This window comes from Styela clava, chromosome 12 (assembly GCF_964204865.1).
Source record: "Styela clava chromosome 12, kaStyClav1.hap1.2, whole genome shotgun sequence".
Classification (NCBI taxonomy): domain Eukaryota; kingdom Metazoa; phylum Chordata; class Ascidiacea; order Stolidobranchia; family Styelidae; genus Styela; species Styela clava.
In genome coordinates this window covers 2,953,649-2,979,775 of record NC_135261.1, presented here as the reverse complement: position 1 = coordinate 2,979,775, position 26,127 = coordinate 2,953,649, and the positions used below count along the sequence as shown (strand labels likewise).

At 36.0% G+C, this 26,127-nt stretch overlaps 1 protein-coding gene across 1 annotated transcript; it reads left to right on the top strand.

Moving 5' to 3' along the window:
• The first annotated feature begins 799 nt into the window (after positions 1–799).
• Positions 800–19,330, top strand: LOC120329721 (uncharacterized). Its single transcript, XM_078118717.1, has 18 exons — positions 800–1,055; positions 3,528–3,800; positions 4,949–5,230; positions 5,974–6,051; positions 6,233–6,271; positions 7,188–7,490; positions 7,879–8,148; positions 9,034–9,312; positions 11,230–11,490; positions 12,128–12,391; positions 12,725–12,994; positions 13,203–13,469; positions 13,877–14,137; positions 14,391–14,687; positions 14,965–15,222; positions 15,644–15,913; positions 16,613–16,909; positions 17,388–19,330. Exons 1-18 carry the CDS (start codon positions 1,043–1,045, stop codon positions 18,554–18,556), a joined length of 5,151 nt encoding a protein of 1,716 aa, XP_077974843.1. The 5' UTR covers positions 800–1,042; the 3' UTR covers positions 18,557–19,330.
• The last annotated feature ends 6,797 nt before the right edge of the window (positions 19,331–26,127 follow it).

Genomic DNA, 26,127 nt, shown 5'->3' with positions numbered 1-26,127 from the left:
TTGTAATTTAGAGTGCCGCATAATCGCATTCGGCAGATTTAACGCCGCCAATAACAACGATGAATCAACGCTCGATATTGTTTTTCTTCTGTAAATCGCTCCGAATCGGGTAAATCTGATTCGAATCGTTTGAAAAAGATTCGATTCGTAAATCCATAAGTGTCATCCCCAATTGCAACGAACGAAAGTAAATATAGGCGATCAGATAAAGAGCGTAAACAACCCGCTAAATTAGTCAAGTACAAAGGTGAGTTATTTTGTCGTTATAATCAGCATAAAGGCGATACGAGAATGATAAAACAAAGAAAAATTAATGAATTAGGACGCCAGGAAAGCAAATGAAACCATAATTCAGTTCGAAACGTCCAAGCAAAACTATTGTAGATTACGTTTAATTAAATTACGAGTCCATAAATAAATACTGAAAAATTTAATTTTTTACCCCGACAATATAAAGACTGTTGCGACCATCGTCTGGGAACAGCGCGACGTTACAGTGTGTATGAAGCCTCTTTACCAAGCAAAGATGATTAGCTGAGCTGAACGATTAACAATTGTTCGTAGGTTTATACAGTCTACGCAAGATTGCACACAGACTGCTGATGTCATAAGCACTCAATAATTCTGGCTTTTGCGCTTAGCTTGAATACGGTATCGAGTTTAGACGTATCATTTATTTTCCAAGTAATGTAGCACACTGTGAAAAACCGTTAAACTCAAAGTGTAATATTCCTAATGTTTGATCTACTGGAAACAAAATGAAATACCTACTATTTCGTAGCAGTAATATATGTAATTTTAGGTCATAATCAAAGTAATCAGGCAAATTACCCATTGAGAAAATGTGATTTGGTTTCGAATTGTCGGTATCACTGGACAAGCACGTGATATATTGCTATTTTTATCACAGTGTATGTTCATTGACGCCGTTACGCCTGTGCGTGTATAAAGACAGCAGTAAGGGGAAGTATGGTTCCGTGTGAGTTAGATGAAATGTTAAACGAATTATTATAGGCGTATTTCACGAACAGAGAAAAAGAATATGGAAAATGCAGGTACAGTTATATTTTTATATTTATTACATTATGTTTAGGTTTGACCAAGCAGGCGTTACACGACTTAGTATAGGGCGAAAATTATGCCTTGAGCACAAAATCATTCTGACCATAAAAACACTGAAACTAAACCGGTAGAATTGTCATTGGTTTACTAGTTCGAAATGACGTTTAGCGAAGGAGAATATTTGGTACTCCCGAAATAGGTGAACCAAGATGGCGAACACCGGAACGTAGTATGTGTACCAGGTTAGAGTTAGGCAACAAATACTACGGAAGTCACTTGGCTAGTGGCCGAACTCGTAATAGAACTAAAATAAGGAACATGTGTAGTATGTTTTACAGCCTCTGCTGGGGAATGATATTCAATGATCAACTCTTATTTTGAATTAAGGTTGAATTAATTTAATAGCTCTTGCTTGGATGAAAAAATACAAAATTAAAGATTTTGTACGTAACACGTTTTCAAACCACATATAAATTTGCCACAAATTTTACTTTGATTGGAGTAGAAAGTTTTTAAAATCAAAATTTCCCCTTTCTGTTTCAACGGGATGTATGAGAATGATGAGATAGAGGCAGCATAATAAATCAGCATGTATAGTATGTTTCACAGACTGTAGATGTATGGGGGCGGGCCGGACTTACCATTAAGCATGGTAGGTTGACGCCTGAGGGCCTCGACATTCAATTATCATTTATAAGTTTATTTTGAATTTTACAGGCTTGTCCGGGAATAAAACCGTTTTGAGAATTTTTTTTTTTTTTTCATTAGGTTAACAGTCCTTGTCTCGAATATTCAGCGTTTACAAACTCAATAGATTAAATAGGTCGAATAAATGAATTTGCCTGAATTTAAAAAACTCAAAGCATTTGACGTTAAAACAAAATATACTAATAATGTTTAATTATTTGAACCCTTTTTATCGTATTAGCGCCTTTTTAAAAAAAAAGTGGGGAAAATATGTGCATATAGGCTATAGCTATATTACGTAACAAAGAATATAGGACCGATTGGATTTTTTACTATTTCGGATCTTTTTTATCCTAGACCCGTTTGTTAAAAAAAAATAATAATTTTATTTATCAGTATTGTTCTGTTTACCAGTAATTGCGCCATGCCTCTCATCTTTCGCGGCTAGACGGATATTATGACGTCGGATTTACTGGTGCCATGGCATGTTACTTCATTCTTGGGTGCTTTTAATTCAACTCACTATCCGATCTACTTGGGTAATTAAGCATCCCACCGGTAATTAAATTTCGTATATCACGCAATTTAAAAAAAGAAGTGGGCTCCTATTATGACCATAAAATAGAATATTTATGACGTCATTGTTAAAGAGAAGTTTCGCAAATGGATTAGCTAGGGCCCTAGGGCAGGGGTCGGCAACCTACGGCCCGCGGGCTGGATCAGGCCTATGGAGTAATATAATCCGGCCCGCGACGCTTCACTGAATTATAAGTATCAAAACACCTGTTTTGACGATTATATTCTTTAGACTGAATTATATTATAACCAAACAAGTATATAATTCACAATTGCTTGTTTAATGAGCCTATAATTTAATTATAATTAGACAAATGGCGACAAAAAGCAGAAAAGTTGATGCTAAGTGCAAAAGGTCCAATGGCGCTGAAAATATTCAAATGGAATATTTTGAGATGCAATGAGGAAATAAATCTAAATTCAATTCGAGAAATGTATCACTGCTTGATTTTTATTATAAAAAGTATCATCCGTTTGGTTTTCAACTTTCTAAAAATATGTGCGGCCCGCCAATGACTTGCACCCCTCAATGTTGTCCCGCGAGCGGCAAAAGGTTGCCGACCCATGCCCTAGGGTCTCTCATAGTCTGAACCTCTAGTCTGAAAATTATGAGCAAAGATTTCGGAGTAAAGGCGGTTTAATCAAAGATTCTCCAAAAAAGCAGGATCTGTTTAATGGACATTCATACGTTTGGGGTAGATAAGCACTTAAATGTTTGGCGATATTCATCGCACAAAACTATAGATTGTGTAAAAGCATATTCACTCCAAAAAAGTCCCTGTATAAGGCACTACTGAAATCTGACTGTTTACAAGAAACTGCTGGGTGAATACTCATGTACTCCTGTGTAATTACTTGTAGCTGTATCTTTTCTAAGAAAACTATTCGCTTTTTAAAACCACTAAGTTCTTTAAAAAAGCACTTGCTAATGCACTTTTCAAGAAAATATGCCACTTTTCGAAGGCTATGAATATTTTAAAAGGTCCATGCCGTTCTAATATCATGTGGTCCCTCCGATAAAGCTATACGCCCCATCTAAAAAAGTATGCCAACTTTTAAAAGAAGATATGTTCTTTCGAAAATAGTTATGTTCCGTCATAAAAAGCTGGGGAAAACTTGCCTAAAATATTAGGTTATTCTATGCGTAGAAGGGGAGTGCTTTAGACACAACTATATGATTTATTATATTAATAAATTTCCAGCACCAGGACGAGTCGTTGAGACAACATGGGATCAAAAAAACATCAAGTTTCAGTGGGAAAGAACAGAAGGAATAAAACATTACACTTTGATAGTCAGAAATGTTTTGGACAAGACCAAAGAAATAATTCATAAAGATTTTCCCGAAAGCAAATGCCAACATCGAATGGAGTTGAAAGAAGAATTGAGAATCGGTCAAACTTGTGAAATTAAGCTCAAAATATTTTGTCCGAATGATGTTGCGAAAGATTCACAATGGGAGACTTGTATCATCGGTGAGATAAAAGTTTTTTCCTATCCAATATAGTTACAAAACAAGATAAACAACACCTAGACGAGTGGGGTTCAACCATGGCTGCGTCAGTACAGTCATTTTCATTCAAATCCGAGAGTATATATTAATAAATTTGAATACCTACTATATTTGGCTCTAATATTAAACTTGCTATGCTTCATTTTGTTTTTCCAGTTTGGTTTAAATGTTTCCCAGTAAGGTTTGCTTTAAATGATTTGACAGTTTAAATATTTCCGACATTTAAACTACTGCACAGGGTACTTCTGTAATATGCGAACCAAGATGGCGGACATCGGAACGTTGTATATGTACCAGGTTAGGGTTAGGCATTAATTTTATTTTGAAGTTCCATATTTTAAGTCTATTACGAGTTCGGGGACTAGCCATGTGACTACCGTAGTATTTTTATTTGAAATTATGGCCCAATCCTAACCTGTTACACATACTACGTTCCGGTGTCCGCCATCTTGGTTCACATAATTCAGGAGTAACCTGCACAGTATATCCTCGAGCCTCTGGAATGTTTTATTGGGGTTCCGCTCCACCAAAAAGGTTGAAAACCATTGATCACGACAAGCAAAAACGATTGCGAAGCGCTTAATTTTTTTATCGAAAACCTCTTTAGACAAGCGGTCACTTATCTATTTCAGCATCGCGCCATTTTAGGATATATATTTTAAATAAGGTTTTAGGGTTTGAATCTATGATTCCTAGAAAATTATATATATATATAATATATAGATATAAAATAGATATAATATAGCTGCTATTATACTTAGATTTCCACTTTAATAACGAGATGCATTATTCTTGTTATTAAAGAAAATCTTAATCAGAAAATCGGCAACGAAAATTAGTAATGCAATAAAAAAATCGAGCTTATTTCTCAGTAACATTGCAAGCAAACAAAGCACATATTTATCCATTAAATAGATACAAATCCCACGAAGAATGATTTGAAGACTTGCTGGTGGTTTACTCGATCGCTGACCGGCTACTAACTCCCTCAGAACGATTAAAACTAGATACTCCCAACCGAGACCAGTAGCAAATAATAGACCATGATTAAACCTAGTCTCATAGGCATTTCTTCCGGTGATAAATATATTAAACAATTTGTTTTTACAGGAGGACCTAAAGTTCCACGAAATCCTACTGCAACGGTGAATCTTGAGAAACCAACCAGAAGCCTACATGCACAATGGATGGAGCCAGAGATAAAGCCTGACTCTTATGAGGTGGAATGCATTCCTTTAACTGCTGGGAAAAGAAAAACTCAAATATCTTTCAAGAGAAACACTACGTTCAACAGACTGAAAACCGACACGAACTATCGCATATTAGTTCGTGCAGTTTATGCTGATGATTCTAGTCGTGATTCTGAATCAAACATGGTCAGCACTCATGCAAGTATGTTTTTTTTTCTGTTACTTAACACTGGGCCACAAAATTGTCATTCTTATATGCAGGGGAAATTTATTTTAAACACACTTTAATAAATGTTTACATGTTATAACATCTGGTTTAATTTCAAAATATCTAGTCATTAATTCCAATCCAGTTTTAAATTTTTTGAAATGCCCTCCGACGGCGACGAGTCCAGCAAATCGTCGAAGGTAAATTGTTCTCAACCCCCTACCACAATGCGACAACCACCAAGCAAAAAGCGCTTGAATTTTCTTCGATAGGTTGCAAGTATAAAAATGAAATCATAGGCGTAGCCAGGGCATGCCTCTCTTCCCCATCCCCACCAAAAAAATATCACCATTTTTTTTTAGTGCAATTTTGCGGCATTTGCAGTGAGAATTAAAATTTTTACGTATTTTCCTACACCATTTTACTCTATTCTTGCACCATTTACTGACAACTGACTTTTCCTGGCGTGTTATCAATAATGAACCAACCGAGATAGATGCAAATGCGCGCTTGTTTACCTTGGGTAACTTCGACAACGAAGAATAATGTAGAACGATTCTTTAAGAATTTGTTAGATATCAGTGTCTGTTTTTATCTAGCCTTGTTCGGGGTAAAAGGTACACGTAAGCGTCGTATTACGTCAATATAAATAATAAAATTTGCCCCCTCCCAAAAAAATAACAAAAAATCGGGGTTGGCTACACTCTTGAATGATATTTTTTTTCTTTTTTCGACAGAGCCAAGTGATACTATGTCAACCCAATACAGCAACATTCATGGCAGTAACATCACAATAGCAAACCAGACAACTTTACGTAAGTATTTGCTGAAAATATTCGAGTAGAATAGTATAATTAAAAAACAGTGTTTGCGTCGATTTGCGAATTTTCCCCGATTTCACAACCCTAGGGCTAATGGCTTGGCACACTCTTACTGAAGCCATATTATTTATATTGAATATTTTTTTGTTAGTAATTCGGTCAATTTGTTTTTCAGATCACAGTCAAGTAACTAATGTCATGAAAGATGATTTTGGTGAGCACTGCGTTCATTTTCTTAATTTTATTCAGCTTATGTAATTTTTGAAAAATGAGAGTTTCATTATCACAGCTAATAATTGTATAGAATAGGACGCCTTATATATATGCATCTTATCGCAAAGGTGAGTGGCGAGAGTCATTACTTATCGATCTTGATAAGTATGTTGTTATGTATTTGTTTGTCTGTTTGTTTGTTGATTTTGGATGAATTATGTGGTATAATTAGTGAGTTATTGATTAATTAGTGATGATACACGCGGTGTCGCTATTGAGTCAGAGAGAAGGAATCGGAACCGCAGATCGAAAAGTAGGCGGTCTCCGATCGCTATCTAGTTTGTTTAGTTGGCCGAAGGAGCCATTCCCCACCTTGGAATGATGAAGAGTTCAAAATTTCCTTAATATTCATATAACCCAGTGATTCTCAAAGTGGGCAATATCGCCCCGGGTTTGAGAACCACTAATATAGCCTATCTCCAACGATTTCTAACCGACCCATTGTTTAGCGCTATGTTAAGATTACTAACGCTCAGTAAGTTAAGCACGATCAGGCTGTAATGGACATACTTCATTTTATTAAGCTTTGATTAACGAAAAATTGTTATAGCTAAACAGCTAAAATGAGAGAAATCACGCATTCAACGAAAATATTAAAGTATTAGGCATGCATATCAATATACCTTCGATGACATGACTCCAATATTCAATGGGCCAATCAAATCCTGAATTGTTCAAAAGTTGACAAGGCCTATTTATTATATTTATCTGTGGCTCGTCATCCAAATTTTTATTTATGCGTATTGTGTAACACACCACCAAAAATTAGGGAAATTAAATAGTATAACAAAAGTCAAAACCCTCCTGATTATCCATTAACGAACTTTTTATTTAGTATATTGATTTCTTTTTCTCAGACAAACCACGCAACGTTGAAATCAAAATGTCCACGGACGATGGGAACATTGAAATGGCAACTGTTAGTTGGGACCCTCCCGGCTTTTCAGGAGATTCCGACGATTACGAGATTCTACAATATGATGTTAAAGTGCTACAAGAGAGCCATACGATGTTCACTAAACATCTAACCGACCAATCTTGCACAGAAAAATTTCTCATTAATTTGGGTAAATGTTATACCGTGCATATAAAAACAAAATGTGAAGAAATCGACACAGGGAAGATATTTGAAGCAGATTTTAAGACTGTTTTCCATTCAAGTGAGTTTTTTTACAGCTTTACAGCCCACTCTTCCCACAGTCATGATTCATAACCATAGTTTGTTATTTCTGTAACCAACATATGCAAATGCCATTGAAGTGAGTTTTTTGTAGTTATACCTATTCCGTAACATGAAAATGTAGTTCAGGCCTAATAAAGGTGGTCCGCGAAGCGAACACTCCGTGCAAGTGGACCGCGATATGAAAAAGGTTGAGATGCACTGCCCTAATTAATCCTACATTTTGAAACCCTTGTATAACAAGTAATTGAAGTTTAAGACCTGTGTCTCTCTCATATATACAATCAACTGCTCATGTAGGAAATAAAAAATATTTAAATGTAATTTTAAAATGTGTAGTTTCATTCACAACAATTCTTGCATTCTAGGGCCTACCGAACCTAATGTTAGAGTGAAAGTAGAGAAAGAGCAAGTGCTGGTACAATGGGACAGTGCACGGGGTGCTGAACGATACGAACTCAAAATATTTGAGTCTGAAAGTAAAAAGGAAATTGATTACCAGGAAATCATCAAAGCACTGACAAAGCACACAAAACCAATTGGTGAATTTTCTCTTGGAACTTATTACACTTTCCAAGTCACTGCCCATAGTAAAGACAATCGATGCACTACAACAAAATCTATAAACTATTTGATAGGTGAGACAAACTATTCCACTGTTTTTTTTTACCATTTTCAACCTTGGCTGTTTTAAATTACTAAATCACTGGCGTCTCCGTCACAAAATGAGAGAATATAAAGCTCTGAACATATAAGTGAGGTTTATAACTCATATATTAGTACTGTTTCCACTTTTGGTTGAGTCACAAAGACTTTTCTCAATGATTACTAAAACTTGTTCAAGTCATGCATAAAGTAAGTTATCATAATTTCTACACTGCCAAACAAATGCATATCTCAGCCCAATAACTAGGCATCTGACATAGCTAATCTTTTTTTGTTATAAAAATCGACGACAATTGCATAAAAGCTGTGGTTCGCCAAGCAATTAATTGATTAATCATTTTAAGATAGAACAGGAGTGCGCAAGGTTATTGGTCCAAGGGCGGAAAATTTTTCTCACCTAAACCGGCGGGACATGTAAGTGTAACGTAAAAAGTTACATTTTATGAACAATATTTACAGTGTTACGAAAGCAAAGTGGAAAACAATAAGCATGGGGCCAAAACTAAATTTAATCGCAATCTCAACTAATTCCTTGAGGTATTTGTTAGCTGAAATATCAAATTTGGATTTAGCTTGGTTGTGACAGCAACAGGTGGGCCAATTTGAGTTACTCAACGGGTCGAATTTGGCCCGCGGGACGTAGTTTTCCCATGTCAGGGATAGAATTTACATATTTATCACGGATAAAGGAAAGTTGATAAGATGGCTTAATCATATGACGAAACCACAGTCTGTTGTCCGGTTATCGGTCAATGCCGGATATGAGATTAGTTATTATTAGTAGTTTTCAGATGCATGGACTTGATGGTGTAGGAACTGATCTTTTTTTAAAAATCTTCCACAATTATTGCATTCAGGTGGCGGCTCCATTCCTAGAATGGCGAAAGCTTTCTTGAACAAAGAAAAGCCAACAGAGTGTGTTGACCTCAGATGGGAAGCTCCGGAAGAATCGATTCCTTCACATTATCTCATAAAAGAGGCAAATAGACCCGACACGATTAAAGAAGTCAATGAAACTAGCTGTACATTAGATGAATTAAAGAGTGGTCTCTCTTATCAATTCAGTATCATTGCGGTCTACAATGGCGGCTCTGAAAGTGATGGATGCCTCACGAATGAGGTTACAACAGATCCAAGTTAGTTTAGTTTTTTTATTAGGTGGTTCCACACCTTCCCTTTCAAAAAGGGCCTCAAAAAGCATTCGCTAATACGCAAGGAAGTTTAAACTTTTATGAATGATTCAAGAGTCTTGCTGCACACTAACACAAATACAAGCCGGTAGGCACCCAGTTGGATCTCCGCCATTGCTTGAGGCCCGCTTCATTTCAGTTTACCAACGGATAATAGGTTCATTTTGAACGCCGCGCGTTCCGCTGAATTCATTTCAAACGCTCACTTGCGTGACTGGTATATTGTGGCTGAAAATTAAAAAATAATCTTCACTAAAATCCTTTAGGCTCCTCCGGTTTATGGAGTATCGAGACCAAAGATAATTTATTGGAAAGAGTATTTTGCTATGCGGAAGGTAGCATTTTTAGAATTTTAATTTTCGATTTCATTGGCGAGAAATTGCGATATAAAGTGTGAAAAAAACAGAAATTCCATAAAGATCGGCGCGTTTTTCGTTGTTACCTTGGGAACGAAACTTCAATCCGTACTTTCTATAAAATGCACATTACTAGGGTGACAGGATAACCCACGTGAAAAATTTCATCAAGATTGGTCCAGCCGTAAAGTCGCTACATCTAAACAGACACACAGATACACAGACAAGCCGGGAGGGGCACCCAGTTGGATCTCCGCCATTGCTTGGGGCCCGCTTCATTTCAGTTTACTAACGGATAATAGGAGACAATACTAAAAACGCCGGTCCATTTTGAACGCTGCGCGTTCGGCTGAGTTCATTTCAAACGCTGCGCGTTTCGTAGTCTTACTCGCGTGACTGGTATATTGTGGCTGAAAATTAAAAAATAATCTTCACTAAAATCCCTAAAGCTCCTCCAGTTTATGGAGTATCGAGACCGAAGAGAACCTTTGGAAACAGTATTTTGCTATGCGGAAGGTAGCATTCTTAGAATTTTAATTTTCGACTTCGTTGGCGAGAAAATTGCGATAAATTGTGAAAAAAACTAGAAATTCCATAAAGATCGGTGCGTTTTTCGTTGTTTCCATGAAAACGAAACCTCCATCCAACTTTTCATAAAACGCACAGTACTAGGGTGGCAGGACAACCCACGTAGAAGATTTTATCCAGATTGGTCCGGTCGTTAGGACGCTACATCTAAACAGCCAGACAGAACGACTGATAATAAGGGTCTCCTAGAGCGGAGACCCAATATTTCTGTAACGTGTCGTCTGACCAAGGTCAGACTACTTCAGACATATATAATTCGACTGTAACAAGGAAAGCAGTTACATGCATATTTAAACAATCAGTGTAAAATTATGGAGTTACGGATGTTAAATATTCAATAAAAACGGCGAATTCCTAATTAAATAACAGCGGGTTACTGAAATGACAGGTGATTGATGAGATCTCTTTATTTTATGTTCAACAATTAAAGTTGTGTTTTGTGTTTCTCAGCATTGGATAATCCAGACCAAAATCGTTGTCTGTGTGACAAGTATAATTTTGTGATATTTGTTTTATGTTTAACCTGACCTCAGACAAAACGTTACAGAAATATATTTGTGTTAGTATGCAGCAAGACTCTTGAATCGTTATTTTTACTCTTGCTACAGCATCCTTGTAGTATATGCATACGAATCCACCGGCACAAAAGAGTAGAAAAAGGGTGAGCCGTTAGTCTCGCAGAAACCAAATCATTAGCGCAACAAACTTTTATGTTGTCAAACAACAATCTCGATGACTTTCAAAGAACACAATTTAAATTTTGAACCGATATAATCAAATATTTAAAAAAAAACATGAGCTGGTAGTCCAAACAGTCTTTGTTTAAATACACTGAAATCAGAATCAGATGTGAATTTATCCATATCCCCTTTTATCAAAAAATCATGTTAACTAATAGTCTGTGCATAATTTTTTTTAGGGCCATCATATGTCCAGAACCTTCAGATAAAGCTAGATGACCAGTATCCTGATAGGGTGATCGTTTGTAAATGGGATGAAACCCCCAATGCCACAATGTATAAAATACGAGCGATGTCAGACGGTTTTCTACAAGAACACGTGATAAAAAATCTACAATTTAAATTTGAAAATTTAACTCCTGACATGGAATACACAATATCAGTGAAGGCTGGTAATAAAAGCGGCTACGGAAAAATTTCTCAGGACAAAACAAAAACAGGTAAATAGTATTTTTGTGTATGTGTATATAAATTTCACATAATAGTGGCGAGCAACTACTGACACGGGGAAAGCGCTTTTGGAATCTTACCAGTCCACCCAACTCGTCCAATTGATAGTAAAACTATGGAAAGGCGTTTGTGTGAGATTTTTAATTGCAATGCCAATAGAGTTGAGGCATACCTGCTAATTCACTGAACATTAGGGAGGTAGCAAACATTTACCAACCAGGAATGAAGTTTGTTTTTTATTGGCTGCCGCATTACTGATATTCTTTGGTTCTTTATTATTACTACTAGTAATACTTATTAACGCACACGTTATAAACTACATTAACTGAAGAGTACATAAACAAAGTAGTTTTTAAGCATAGTGATGGAGCAATAAAGTGTTCCAAAATAGACAAAGGGGAAATTTAAGAAAAATCTTGGCAACAACTGGTTTCAAGCATTGACAAGCAGGCACTAATCAATACACTACACAATATCTCACTGATTAAACTCCATTAGACTGTGCTATAACTTTTTCGATTCGGTGATAGCTACTCTTATTTTCTCCGTAATTCTTCTACCTCTGATAATTACCATTGGTTAATGGTTTCACGGAATCTGACAGAAGTTATTTGTTACAATTCACAGAAATCTGGGTTCCAACACATATTTCGTTGCATGCTGATGAAGACAATTCATTGGTAGTGGACCTAAATGGAACCAGACATGGATTGCAAAACATTGTTTCACTTTTTGAAGCAAGAAATGATGTTTATGTTGAGGAAAATTCAACTCATGGAAGCTCTTGCAAATTCGACAAAGTTAAGAACAACACAGAATACTTTGTCAAAGTACAAACTGCAAACGGTGAAAGAAAAAGTAGAATCACAAAATCAAAGGATATTCTAACAAGTACGTGGTCTAAACTGTGATTTCACTGATATTGTATCTTTGTTTTAGCTATTGCCCAAGCCCAAGCTTGGAACAGTCAACGAATGGGTATGGCCATGGATTGTCATTTAATTACGTCATCTTATTAACTACCCTCTCTTCTGAGACAATTGTGAAAAAATGCATCTGGTAGAATGTAAAAAAACATATCTGATTCAATAGCATGATTATGCTTAAATTTTGCCCTAAAAGATTGTTGCAGTATATTATTCCTAAATACTCTATTTAACGATTTTATGCAAGATTGAGTCGATGCAAAGTATTCTTAAAAAAGACATGTGATGTATTTTACAGGACCAGAAGCGTCTGTCATTAAAAGCTTGGATTTGTGCAGTGAAAATCAGTCCACAGATATCAATATTGAATGGAAAATACAATATGGAATCTTGTATTATGAAATCGAAATCCAAACCAACCAGGAGATCGAAAATATTCTAAAAGTAGCAAATAATAAGCAGTGCAAATACCGATGCCTGCAAGAAGGCAATGAATACTCACTGCGAGTGAGAGCAGCTAATACGTCCGAGTTCGGAGAATGGTCTGAAATAAGCTCTATACTTTTGGGTTAGTTAATCGATTTTGATGTTTGCAATACATTCACTAGCCACGATTGGGCCAGGTGTTTTGGTATAGAATTCTTGGGACTGAGCAGAATATTCTTGCTAAGCTATATTTCAGCCAGATTTCCTTTTTTGTTTTAATATATAGTATATAATTTTAGATATTTTTTATGCCTGCCGTATTTTGCAATCACCCAATATTTTTGTTTTAGCACCGCCAAAGATTTTCGGACTCAATGCTGAAGTCACCGAGGATAAAATTATTGTTACATGGGAAGAATTGCCCAGCAACATTGCTCATTATTTGATTCAAGTTTTTGTTGGAGAAAGATTGAATGAGAAGGTTCATGAGGAAAAGATTGATGAAAGAAAATTTGAATTATTTCAACCTTTGCCCTGCACAAAGCACAAGTTTGTTGTTTCTGCGTACAACATCAATGACATTCAAGGACAATCTGCATCAAAAGAAATTTTGACAGGTTAGAAACAATTTCTTCTGTATTTTAAAATGTATCCAAGGTTCAGCAATGCTTCTGTTTGCTGAAAAAATTTGAATCATTCTTTTTTGAAGACCTCATCGACTCAAGATTCAGAACCTTCAGACAATTCATAAAGTCTATACTGTTTCATTTTAGTAAACATACCTGTCTTGACGGAAAACTAGATAATATTCCCTAAATAAACAATGGCCTTCGGGACTTTGCGGGATAGATTTTGGCAAAACTTCTGATCTGAGTTTTTGTATGGAGACTACTTGGATATCCCGGCAGGCAGTTCAATTGATTGATATACCTAGGCCCACCAGAACTAGATTCAAAGTTAATCAATAAATTGACACAATTGGAGTTTTTTCAATACTGCATCTTATGGAGGTCTTACTTTTTAGATCTTTTACATCCACCCAAGTCGGTTAAAGCAATCTTAGATGAATCACGACCTTGGGCAATGTTTCATTTGGAGTGGGACAGGCCAGAGAGCGCCAAGTCCTTTTTAATTTTAGCCAATGATGAATGCATTGGAAATAATATTGAGAAAAACAAATTCACATTTTGCGATACAAAACCAACAGAAACATACAGGATTAAACTATATTCAATGTGTGGATTTATCAAAAGTGAATACCCCGCTACAACTTCTATAACAACAGGTATTTACAAGATCTTATTTTGTTTAGATACAATAGCGGTATAATTGTTCAAACAAGAGTATATTTAGGTGAATTTAATTTATCAAAATTCTAACTACAGACCTGCAATAAGGTGTTCTCGCAAAATATTTTCGCAACTTCTTTCAGTTATGTTGGCTGGTATCTAGCAGGAAAAGACCCACTTCTTTCAAGATTAGTGTCGATTTGTGTACCATTGTCAAGACATACATTGTAATCGATTATTATGTTGCAGGTGATGTTCCAGAGATAGATTCAGATTCCATCAAAGTGGTATTAGACGACATAAAACCTTGGGAAAAGGCAATAATATCATGGAAAATGCCTCTTGGGGTAGAAAATATATCGGTAAATATTAAGTCACACCATCCTCAGGCCGGTCCACATAAAGAAATAAAACATGAGATCCGCAAAAAAAACCTTGTAGAATTTGTCAACCCTAATGATGATGGTGAAGAATATCTGGTTGAAATATATTCTATGGTTGAAGGACACAGACAGCCGCTGCCAACAGCATCAACCTTTAGATTGGGTGAGCACACTATTCGTACAGTTTCTTTATCTTTCAGGAAATCCAAGTTGCAGCATTGCATTGAAGAGCGTTGATTTTGCAAAATATTCAAAAAGTCAGACTTGACTTAAAAAAATGATAGCAATTCACTTCAGATGTAAAATGGTGCGAAGCACTGTTTTTAACAGTCTATTCAGAATACACTATGACAAGGCAATCGGCGATCTCCTTATCTTTACTTAAAATCTTAATCACTTATTTTTTATAATTTACTAATACTCACTATTTCTATTAATAGGGCTTATGGCACCGTCTAATTTGAAGGTATCACTTGACAAAGACAATCCTTGGGGAATGTTTCATTTGACATGGGATTGGCCAAAAAGCGCCGAATCATTTTCGGTATATGTTAACTCTATGATGATTGGAGAAAATATCAAGGATAACAAATGGCAAGTTGATGTTAAATGTGCTGCAACAAAATATTATATCAAAGTACTTTCGTTCTGTGGAACTATTAAAAGCAAACACCCTGCGGAAGTTACTATAACTACAGGTACAGTGGAACTGTATAACTACAGTGGAATACTTAAAGATGCAATTTGCAGAAGTTAGGAAAAAAAAAGAAATAATATTTTGCTACTTCGTAACTTGGTAACCAACTTTGAAAATGGAGACATAAAGAGACTTCTTTTAAAATTCCTGGATACAAGATAACCTCAATTTCATATTACTTGCTTCTTATGCAGCTTAAAATCTGATCCGAACATGATAAGCGAGTTATATTTTTTATCCCTTTTTCGAACTTTTATTTAAACAAATTAGTGCATTTTTTCATGAGTGTCAATTGACTTGAATGATGAAAACTAATGGGTGAATAAAACAACCGAAGTTACGACGTAAATGAGAAAATTAAGAGTAAACCCTGTTCAAAATAGGAACAAGCTGGACTTAACTAAAGTAAATTTATTTTCTAGCAACAATAAATATGGTGCAAGCCGACACCGTAAAGTGGGAACCAGATTCGGAGAAACCTTGGGAAAAGGTCTTGATGCGATGGGATCGGCCTACACAAGTCGAACGATTCAAGATAATTATTACGAGTGGAGGAATAACATCCGCTCCAATTGCCACAAATGAAAATTATTATGAAATCACAGCTGGATTTAAAAACGTGATTGCTGATATTTATTCTGGCATCGGTGATGTTCAAAGTCCCACATCAACATCAGTCAATTACATATTGGGTGAGTTATTCCTCCGGGTGTGAATTAACGGAATGTGGAAGCGCAATAGATACTGTACAGCAGCGGTTTTCAAACATTTTGTTCGTGCGGCCCCAAATTATCAGGGAAAAAAACCTCAGCGCACTCACACGAAAAAAAGCTGCTTTTGAATAAAACTCAATTTTGCGATCATCAATTGTACTTATGCTTTTTAATGTCTGTAATATGCAGGCCTAAGAAATAACGGCAAAAAGTCAACCTTTCCTCATCTATGTCCGATTTTCCTTTGAAATGCTAAAAAAATCACTCATGTTCTCTGAACTCGGTTTAGCAGATAAATGAACTGCAGCTCGTTTTAGTTATTTTTAACACATTTCTGTTAATTCTCATGGTGCACCCATTGGGAACCGTTGCTGTGTACACTGTACAGTATTTTATTTAGATTCACTTTTCTGGAAATAATTCTTTTTTTAATATTCTCTATTTTCGAATTGTAGAACTGTTTCAAATTTTGTACCCTGTTTTTATAAATAATAACTTTGGAAGAACTATATATTTGAAACTGGCTACAGAAATAGGTTCAACATATCTGGCTGGTCGAGTAGCATCTGCCCATGTTTTGTCTGAACTTTCTAATGATCCAGAAAAAAATTAGATTAATCATCCTTGTTAAATTCATCATTCAATTCAAGTATACGACGAAATTTTGTTCTATTATAGCTGACCTCCCGGAGATAGAATTGAAATCTATTAAAGTTGAGTTGGATGAGACGGAACCTGGAAAAATTGCCAAAATATCATGGGAAATGCCAGTGGAAATAGACTTCGCTGTGGTGGATATACAGCCACATGGTTATCACCCAAACTTTGACAGTTTGGGAAAACATTTCGAAAGACAAAAAGAAAACTTTGTAACATTCAAGAGTGATGGTGTTACTTCTGAATACAAGGTCGAAATATATGCTGAGGTATCAGGAAGAAGACAGAGGAGTCCAGCTTCAACAACTTTTTTAATGGGTAAATCAAATAGTATTGAGTTATTTATTTATGCGCTTAGCCGGTGTGTCAATTCATTAGATCGGATCATAACTTAGTCAATTGGTGATTCGCAGCTATAATAAAGTTACATTTCCCACTGTCATTGTATCTAAATGGATTTAGCCGTTGTTAAATTATGTATATCAAAAAACTGACCTTGGTAAAACGCAACGAAAGTATATTTTTGTTAGTTAAATTGTATCCGGCTTTCAGAGTCCGAACGTTTAAAATATTAGAGGTTCAAGATTTGGGATCAAATTGTCAAAATATTTACAGGCGGAGGTTCTATTATGGGCTGTCGTTGTTGAAACTAATTTTTGGAAATATAGAGCCGAGAGATGTTTTTTTCTTGAGATTCGGTGGAACTGATAACTTTTTCCTTTTAGTGTAATTTTGTTATTTACCTGATGCATACCCCCACTCGGCCCACTGAAAAATATTATGTCATATATTTTAGGGCGAACTCCTGCTGATGTCAACAAAATAATCCAAAGAAAATACTCAAGCACATCCACTCACAAGAAAAACATGATGCCAATGATCTCAGATGACGATGGTGGCTGTAACATCAGCTTAGTAGAATTTGTTAAAATATCTACGGGACAAGTCAATGTCATTAAAGGAGGGCATTACAGTGGAAAAACTACGATCTGTGACGAAATTGAGCGTACTATATCATCTTCCGAGACAAGGGTGTTCCATATTCAGAGTGAAAAAAAAAAAGAAGTCAAAGATATTATAAAACGATCGTTTATTAGACATGGACTCAATCTGGCCAAAAATGAACTAGAACGATATGTATCGTGGATGGGAAACAATGACGATAAAATTACGTTCATATTGGATGATTTCTCGCGTTCACAAATAAACAATGGGACAAAGCTTTTGTATGATATCGTAAATAAAAATCAATTCCCAAGAAGCACCGTTTTCATCACAACTTCAGAAAATGATTTGGACGAGCAACTATGTGCACCAAAATTATTTTGTGTTGGTTCACAAAGAGTTGAAAACATTGAAAAACATCTAACAAACCAAGGGAAATTGGACCTTTGGAAAGTAGCTTCGCAGCATTTCTCAGATCCTTACATCCAACTTGACCATTTATATTCTCTTTTAAAGCTTTTAAAACCAGAAAATAAAAAACATCTGCATTGTGCAACTTGGGTGATGGCTAAAATGTACATGAACATTAACCAAACTGAAAAAGAACAACATGCTTTTATAGAAGAAGTCGAGCTATGTCCCCAAGCGAGTGAATTATTGGGTTTCGGCGAAGTTGATGTCTCAAATTTAACCGTGCATGAGAAATTCGTTTTTTCATTGTATACTGTCTTTCTTTCAAGAAGGAGTGATGCGTTGACAACTTTGCTTATGAATTGCGCTGACACCGAATTCTTGCTGTTGTGCGCTGGATTCTTTGATTCTAAAAATACCAAGGTGTTGTTCAAAGTTTTGCATGATGCTTATCTACCCAGAGCAAATTCTGGCTTGACAAATAATCTTTCATTCTTAGGAGCCGAAAACGTATCTTTTGTTCCCAAACTTGGGAAAACTTTTTTCAGAATTTTTTTAGAAACAATGAATAAAACGGAACTAGTGAAGAAGTTTTTTCCAAATTTATGAAATTGTAGAAAAACATAATTTACAATCAATAGTTTGTTAAATTGTTCCAATGTATGTATAAAAGCATGATCCAAGTTTTAGTTATATATAAATCTTCATACATCTAGCAGGACTGTGGAACTGGTTAATACTGTAGAAATGTTTAAACTCCGATTCCACAAATCTGACCTCAACTTTCGAACCACAAGTTGTTTTTTCGATTTAGTCTGAATAAATGACGGTTACTTTATATCAATGATTACGTCGTTTCAGACAACCTTCTGTACATGCGGGAAAACCAATTAGTATGAAATCTTTCCGTTTTGCATAGTTTTCATAATTTTTTCACTCAGTTATAGACATTGGTTTATTGAAATGGAGAAAGTGTACCGAATATTTAGATACAATATCAAAATAGGTGCAACATAGGTTTTAAATGAATGTGGAAAATTGTCCACACAATTCCAGTACATTATAGCAAAGTTTTTTTTTTGTAGCTTGTTCGAAATCGAACAACAATACTTGCTGCATTGTATCAAGTTTTTTACTCATTTCAAAGTTAGCCTCGCTTTTCGTGTAACAGGCATTCTGTTGTATCTTAATTTCTTTTATTTAGTTTGTAGCATTTGTGTGTGTGGTAATTTGTTTTGGATTCATTATAATTTTGCTTCAGATGAATAAAACTGTAGAGTAATTTTGAAGACCCTGATTTTTAAGACCTTTATGGAGGCTTCACTTATCAAACAACGAATATTAAAATCCCATTACAAATATATATTTCGACATCCGATGAAATATAATCTCACTGTGCGAGCTTAACCCAGCGTTCATTAATAAATCAAATAATACCCATGTGGTAAATATAAATAAATACTGTTCTATTTATGATGAGATTACCATATTTATTATGAGATCGGAAAGGCAATAAGACGGCTTTTTCATATGTCGAACCTCGGACTCTCGTTCAGTTAGTCTATGTCGGGTATTAGATTACATTCCCAGATATTTGTTTCAGATTTTTGGATTTGATTGTTGATGAAGCCGCAACCGACCAGCGATTGCGTGAACTACACCCCAGCGGAGAATAGTCGGTATTCCCGAAGTATGTGTACCAGGTTAGGGTCAGGCTATAATTTTATTCTGATTTTTTCCCTTTTTATTTTTATTACGAGTTCGGGGACTGTATGTGTTAGCAGCCAAGTGAATACCCCCCTATCCATAGGTTTTAGACAGTCTCTTTACACAACTTGATGTGAAGTAGGCAAACAAAATTAGTTACCTCCATATTGGTACACATACTTCTCGAGTGGCGAATAGTCACGGCAATCCTGCCTCACATAAGTCACTCCCACGGGATTCGAATCTGCGAATCCACGCAAGTCAATCAGAGGGTGGGGTGGCGCAGGGCGGGCATTACCATAATTTTGGGTGGGCGAACTTCGATCGTCAACTAAGAAACACGTTGTCGTTTTTAAACAGGGAAATATTACTCTGACCAGTAGAATAATTGCTGATTCATTTGGTTAATTTTTCAACTCAAAAATAACTTTCAGGATTCACGCGAAGACGGCTTAGCAGAAATTTTATCCGATGCGAAAATAACATAAGTAAACTATAAATCGACTATCGTCCTCGTAAATATCCGCAATCCGAATACCTCACTTTATAATTGTTGTGATGCTGATACATTTTGTTTGCAAAATGAGAGCAACATAAAATTATTTATTCGTTCACAACTTATGAGGGCGCGTAACGTAGCGCTAGGGAGGGCAAGCTAAACAGAAATGCAGAATTTGGCAGCGTGCTTGAAGACGTTTTTGCCGCTTGGCGGCGCGTATTGTAACAAAGATGTGAGGATGCTCCGATATCGCTCTCGTGTACATTATAGCATAAAAAACAGTTATCATATACAAGCCTATTAACCATTTTTCTCGAGGCGTCTTTCGAACAATGATATTATTGAAAGTCGGAAACAACATGTGTTTAAATACTGACGAATATATTGGGGGGTGGTGAGCATATTTCTAATGTTCAGCACGACGCGCCACAGTACGCCAAGCCTCTCGGAAGAAGTAAAATAGATATTTTCTTGAAAATAAATCTGATGGGTTGAAATTATTCCGGGGTTCTGCGTCATTGAATCCTTTGTACGTAGCATCCACTTTTCTGCATTCAGTTGCTATTTGTTAATATACAATTAAATCATAACCTCAGGTATTGTGAAATATATACTTGGGTTATATATAATATAATTTAGTCTACACGTGTCTCACAATAAATTCTATTACGTAAAAACTATAATCGTCAAAATAGACGTGCTGTTACTATAACCTGATCCGCGGGTTGCCGGCCTTTGGTTTAAATCATCTTACACTTGTTTGTTCGTTTTTTCAAGTAAGACCATCTAGGGTTAAACTTGGGCCCAGACGTTTGGCTTGCCGCGGTCACTGATTGTATGCATATTTGTATGTATATTTTTGCATTTCTTGTATTTCTCGTGGAAAAAGGCCATGAAATCCAGAGCGGCAGCCGCCGCCGGGTAACCGATAAAATAGGAGATTCGGTAAGTGGTTACGGCACTTTTTTATGTTAAAGGAAAGCACATTCAACATTTGCTAATTTATGTTTTATAATAGCTTACTCACCCCGTCGTCAAAGTTGGCTGGATTTCTACTTGGCCTTTCAGTTAGTCCATCGCTGTTTCTATAGTGGTATCCAATTCTATCTGATATTCCCGTAAATCCAAATCACGACGTATAAACGCGAAATGTTGTCCACTATACTTCCAACATTTTGATAATCCATTCTATCTATAGTTCTAACATGAAATTCTTCAATTAATGTAATAATAATCGACCGGGCGGTACGGCGCATCATATGGTAGGCTACTTAGGTTGGGACGATATTTGACAACACACCTCTGATTACCCTGCGCGGGTTCGAATCCCGTGGTGGAAAATTGCGTGCGAGAAAATTGCTGGGCACCTCGCCGCTGTGGGATAACATCCCGATTATGGGGCCAAGCACAACCTCGCATTGGGTTACTAGTCCATGTATGTACCATGTACCTATCAGTCTCGAAGAACATACACAAAAAGAACTGGTTCTTAACTCAGACATTTAAACAAGTTATCATTATCCGGGCCTTCCTAAATTCCCACTAATCCTCGGCATAGTGTCTTTTACAAGGCAAACTAAGTTGAAATTCGGCGCGCCCAGTGCTCTGACTTGACAGAAAAATATAATAATGGCGGCTAAAATCAACTGACCATACACCATATTGTGATGTCACAACTTGAAATAAAACTGCGCAAATAGTCGATAAATTGAGTCGAAAATGCACGAACAGTAAGATTTGGCTGCTTTCACAGAATTAGTAGCTTTTGCCTATTATCAGTGGGCGCGTTTACAGACCCCCTTTGTGCAAACGATTTTCTGCGCTTTGTCATGTATCATAATGACATGGAATAGAATCGGCACTCTGATTGTTTGTTATTGGACACGTAGTGGACATAACGATCGTTTCAATATTATGTTGTTGTTGTTCTTGTTCTTGTTCTTGTTGTTCTTGTTCTTGTTCTTTGACACGTTTTTAAAAAGTCGCTTTTCTCTTCGAATACTGGACCAATTGCTTTGAAATTTTCAGTGGTTAAAGATAAAAATTTTCTCCAGAAGGCTATTACTTTTTTTTTTCGCTATGACGTCATCAAAACTATGTGACTCTACGTGTCCATATATTTGAGCATAGCTCTCTTGTTTTTTGTGCGAGCGTGCGCCGCATGTAGTTGCAGCACCTTTGTGTCGTGAACATTGCCGTCATTCACTTGTAAGGCTTCTCTTTTTTTCGAACTGTTAATTATGCAAAGCCGGGATTGCTACGATTGCTTTTATAAAAAATTATCGATATCATTTAATATTGTTTTTTATTGTTTGTGGAGATAAATCTCTCTCTCTCTACGATATATACTCAATAAATAGTCACAAGCCGGAAAAACAAGTTGGTTTATTAGGAAAAAAAGTATATACTTTTCCCCGCTTTTTGGCAAATAATTTTGATATATGATAATAATAATTAATAGGTATGGCCTTTTTACCGGTATTATTTTCTGTTGCGCAAAATAATAAATTCTTGCCTTGTCGTATAAATTCATTCTGTTCAGCGTAACTCATGATTGCTTCGACTTGCGAAAATTAAAAGCATTAGGCCTACTATAAAATATCACAGCGATCTGCGGACGTAAAATGCCTGTTAAATAGCCAGGTAGTAGATAACAGTTGCTGCATTGTTTTATACATACAAGTTCCTTCATACACTAAGATGAGCTTCATTACTTGATTTTATTTTCAAATGCATTCGATATTTATATTCAAAAATATCGGTATTGGGTTCCCGTGCCTCTGGCAGACTTGCATCGAAAATATGGAATGGCTGCTAAAAATGAGACCGGTATTAATTAGCGAAAATTAAACCAGCCAATCACCTCATTATTGGCTTGAATAAAAGACACTTACTTATGTCATGGCACGTGCCGCTGAGTTTCAAATTAATGAACTGCTAAACATGGATACAATACAACACAATGATGAATTGAATTAATTTATCCGTTAAATGTTTTTACGAATTTATCCCCTGTTTAGGAGGGTAGTAACGCCATTATAACCTTAATTACTACAAATGCAATACATATCGTCGCGGGAATAGATATAGTAAAACAGGTGTCGAAAACCTAGGGCCCGTGGGCCAAATCCAGCCCGTGAAGTAAAATATTCTGGTCCGCGACGCTTCGCTGAGTCATCTTGGTACCAATACTACCGGAGTTCCAGATTTTGGACGAAATATCAGATTTCATACGAAAAAAATCAATCTCCACCAGCGAAAATTTCAAAGTAATTGGTCCAGTATTCGAAGAGAGAAGCGACATAAATTGTTTTAGGAGGCCCGCGAAAAAAAAATGCATAATAGTCACTCTTTGTAAAACAAATCCCATACCCCCTCACTCAGTCAAGTCAAATCAGGAAGATTGCAGTCCTTTCAATCGTACATACAGCTTGTTATCTATAGCCAGTAGTAATATAAACAGCTAATATTTAAATCACTAGAATGAGGCGGAAACTTCTTCCAACCCTTCGTATTTGATTGGTATAATATTAAAAGCAAACTTACGTTTTCCTAACCCTAGTCGAGATGTAATACTCTGTAGATCCCATACTGCTACACTACAAGAAAAATTTAAAATAAAATTTCTATTAAATTAGCAAATAATAAGTAAATTACAGCGTCACAATTAAGGTTGCTATGTCTGGATACATTTTTTTTTTAAATCGAATCTCAAATCAAAAATGTTCGAATCTAATGTTTCCAAATCTAAGTCCAAATCTACGTGAATGAGTCACACTTATTTCCATCATGATAAAAAAAATCTAGTTTAGAGATATCACTAATATCTACATTAATGAAAAGCTTGCTGTTGAATGTATCCGCGATTCTTACAATACTGGTTTATTATTGTGTAGCTTTGCGCTTTACACATGCAGTACTCGTATCAGGACTGAGGCAATTTGATGAAATTCATATGTGGAAATAAAGGAACAGTTCTATCGTACCATTATGTCATAAACATAGTAACAGCACTGCTTCCAGTAATCCTACGCCAGTATATGTGACTGTGGTGTTGGGATATTGAATCCAGGCCCGCTTATTATACATCTTTTATATCGAAATTATCAGTACAATTTTTACAATAATTTGTCCCCGGGAAAAATACATAAAGGAGAACTTTGGTATACACAGATCACTAGCTCCACTAACTGCTGCTAGCAGCATAGTGTTATAAAACAAAAAAGCATTCTAATTGCATGCGAATTACAATAGATATGAAATGCTTACAGGAATATTCTTGAAGACGAAAAAATTACCCACGATTAAATTAAAATGAATTCGATAAATATAATCGTTCAACCCACTACGACTGCCAAAATTTATTTCTCTAAATGTTAAAGACGCGTATACTTTTTGGCTAAAACCGTTATTGTCAAACTCTGGCTTTGTTATTATCTTGGAATACACTTAATTTTGTAATTCAGAAAGTCCAAATGTGCACAATAGACGCGGCGCTGACGAGCGATAATTGGTCGACGCTGCAACTCGATCAAACACGGTCGTTGAAACTAAAGTAAGACGACATTCGCATATTATGCTTGGTCTGGCATGAAATATGACGCGTGTTCATGTAAAACAGTGCACAAGTGGCCATTCCTCAAGTATTATATACTCCCACCTGTCCCGTATGAAACTTGCTAGAAATAACCCGAAATGTATCGCGCTTAGAAAATTTTAAAAAAATGTCACATTTCTTTTAATGTAGGATAAAAAAATATTTCAGGATAAAAAACATGAGTATCAATTAACATGGCCGGCCAATGAACTCAATCAGTAACAGTTCTCTCCAAATATACGCAAAATAATTAATATGATCGAAGTTTAAATGTGCTATTGCAAATTTTCAATAAAACTGTCACAAATTTTCGGGTATACGATCCATTTAAATTCGCGTATAATAGAAACTTAGGTCATTCAGTGGAATACTGAACCTACAGTTTGAGGAGAATTACTCCCACACAGCACGTCGAGTGATGCGTGAAAGAGTGTGTTGCGCTGAACTTGAAAAATATGGCGAATGAAAAATATCGCGAAAAAATCATCTCTATTTCCGCTCCCTCCCGTAATATGTTGTAATTTAGAGTGCCGCATAATCGCATTCGGCAGATTTAACTCCGCCAATAACAACGATGAATCAACGCTCGATATTGTTTTTCTTCTGTAAATCGCTCCGAATCGGGTAAATCTGATTCGAATCGCTTCGAAAAAGATTCGATTCGTAAATCCATAAGTGTCATCCCCAATTGCAACGAACGAAAGTAAATATAGGCGATCAGATAAAGAGCGTAAACAACCCGCTAAATTAGTCAAGTACAAAGCTGAGTTATTTTGTCGTTATAATCAGCATAAAGGCGATACGAGAATGATAAAACAAAGAAAAATTAATGAATTAGGACGCCAGGAAAGCAAATGAAACCATAATTCAGTTCGAAACGTCCAAGCAAAACTATTGTAGATTACGTTTAATTAAATTACGAGTCCATAAATAAATACTGAAAAATTTAATATTTTACCCCGACAATATAAAGACTGTTGCGACCATCGTCTGGGAACAGCGCGACGTTACAGTGTGTATGAAGCCTCCTTACCAGGCAAAGATGATTAGCTGAGCTGAACGATTAACAATTGTTCGTAGGTTTATACAGTCTACGCAAGATTGCACACAGACTGCTGATGTCATAAGCACTCAATAATTCTGGCTTTTGCGCTTAGCTTGAATACGGTATCGAGTTTAGACGTATCATTTATTTTCCAAGTAATGTAGCACACTGTGAAAAACCGTTAAACTCAAAATGTAATATTCCTAATGTTTGATCTACTGGAAACAAAATGAAATACCTACTATTTCGTAGCAGTAATATATGTAATTTTAGGTCATAATCAAAGTAATCAGGCAAATTACCCATTGAGAAAATGTGATTTGGTTTCGAAT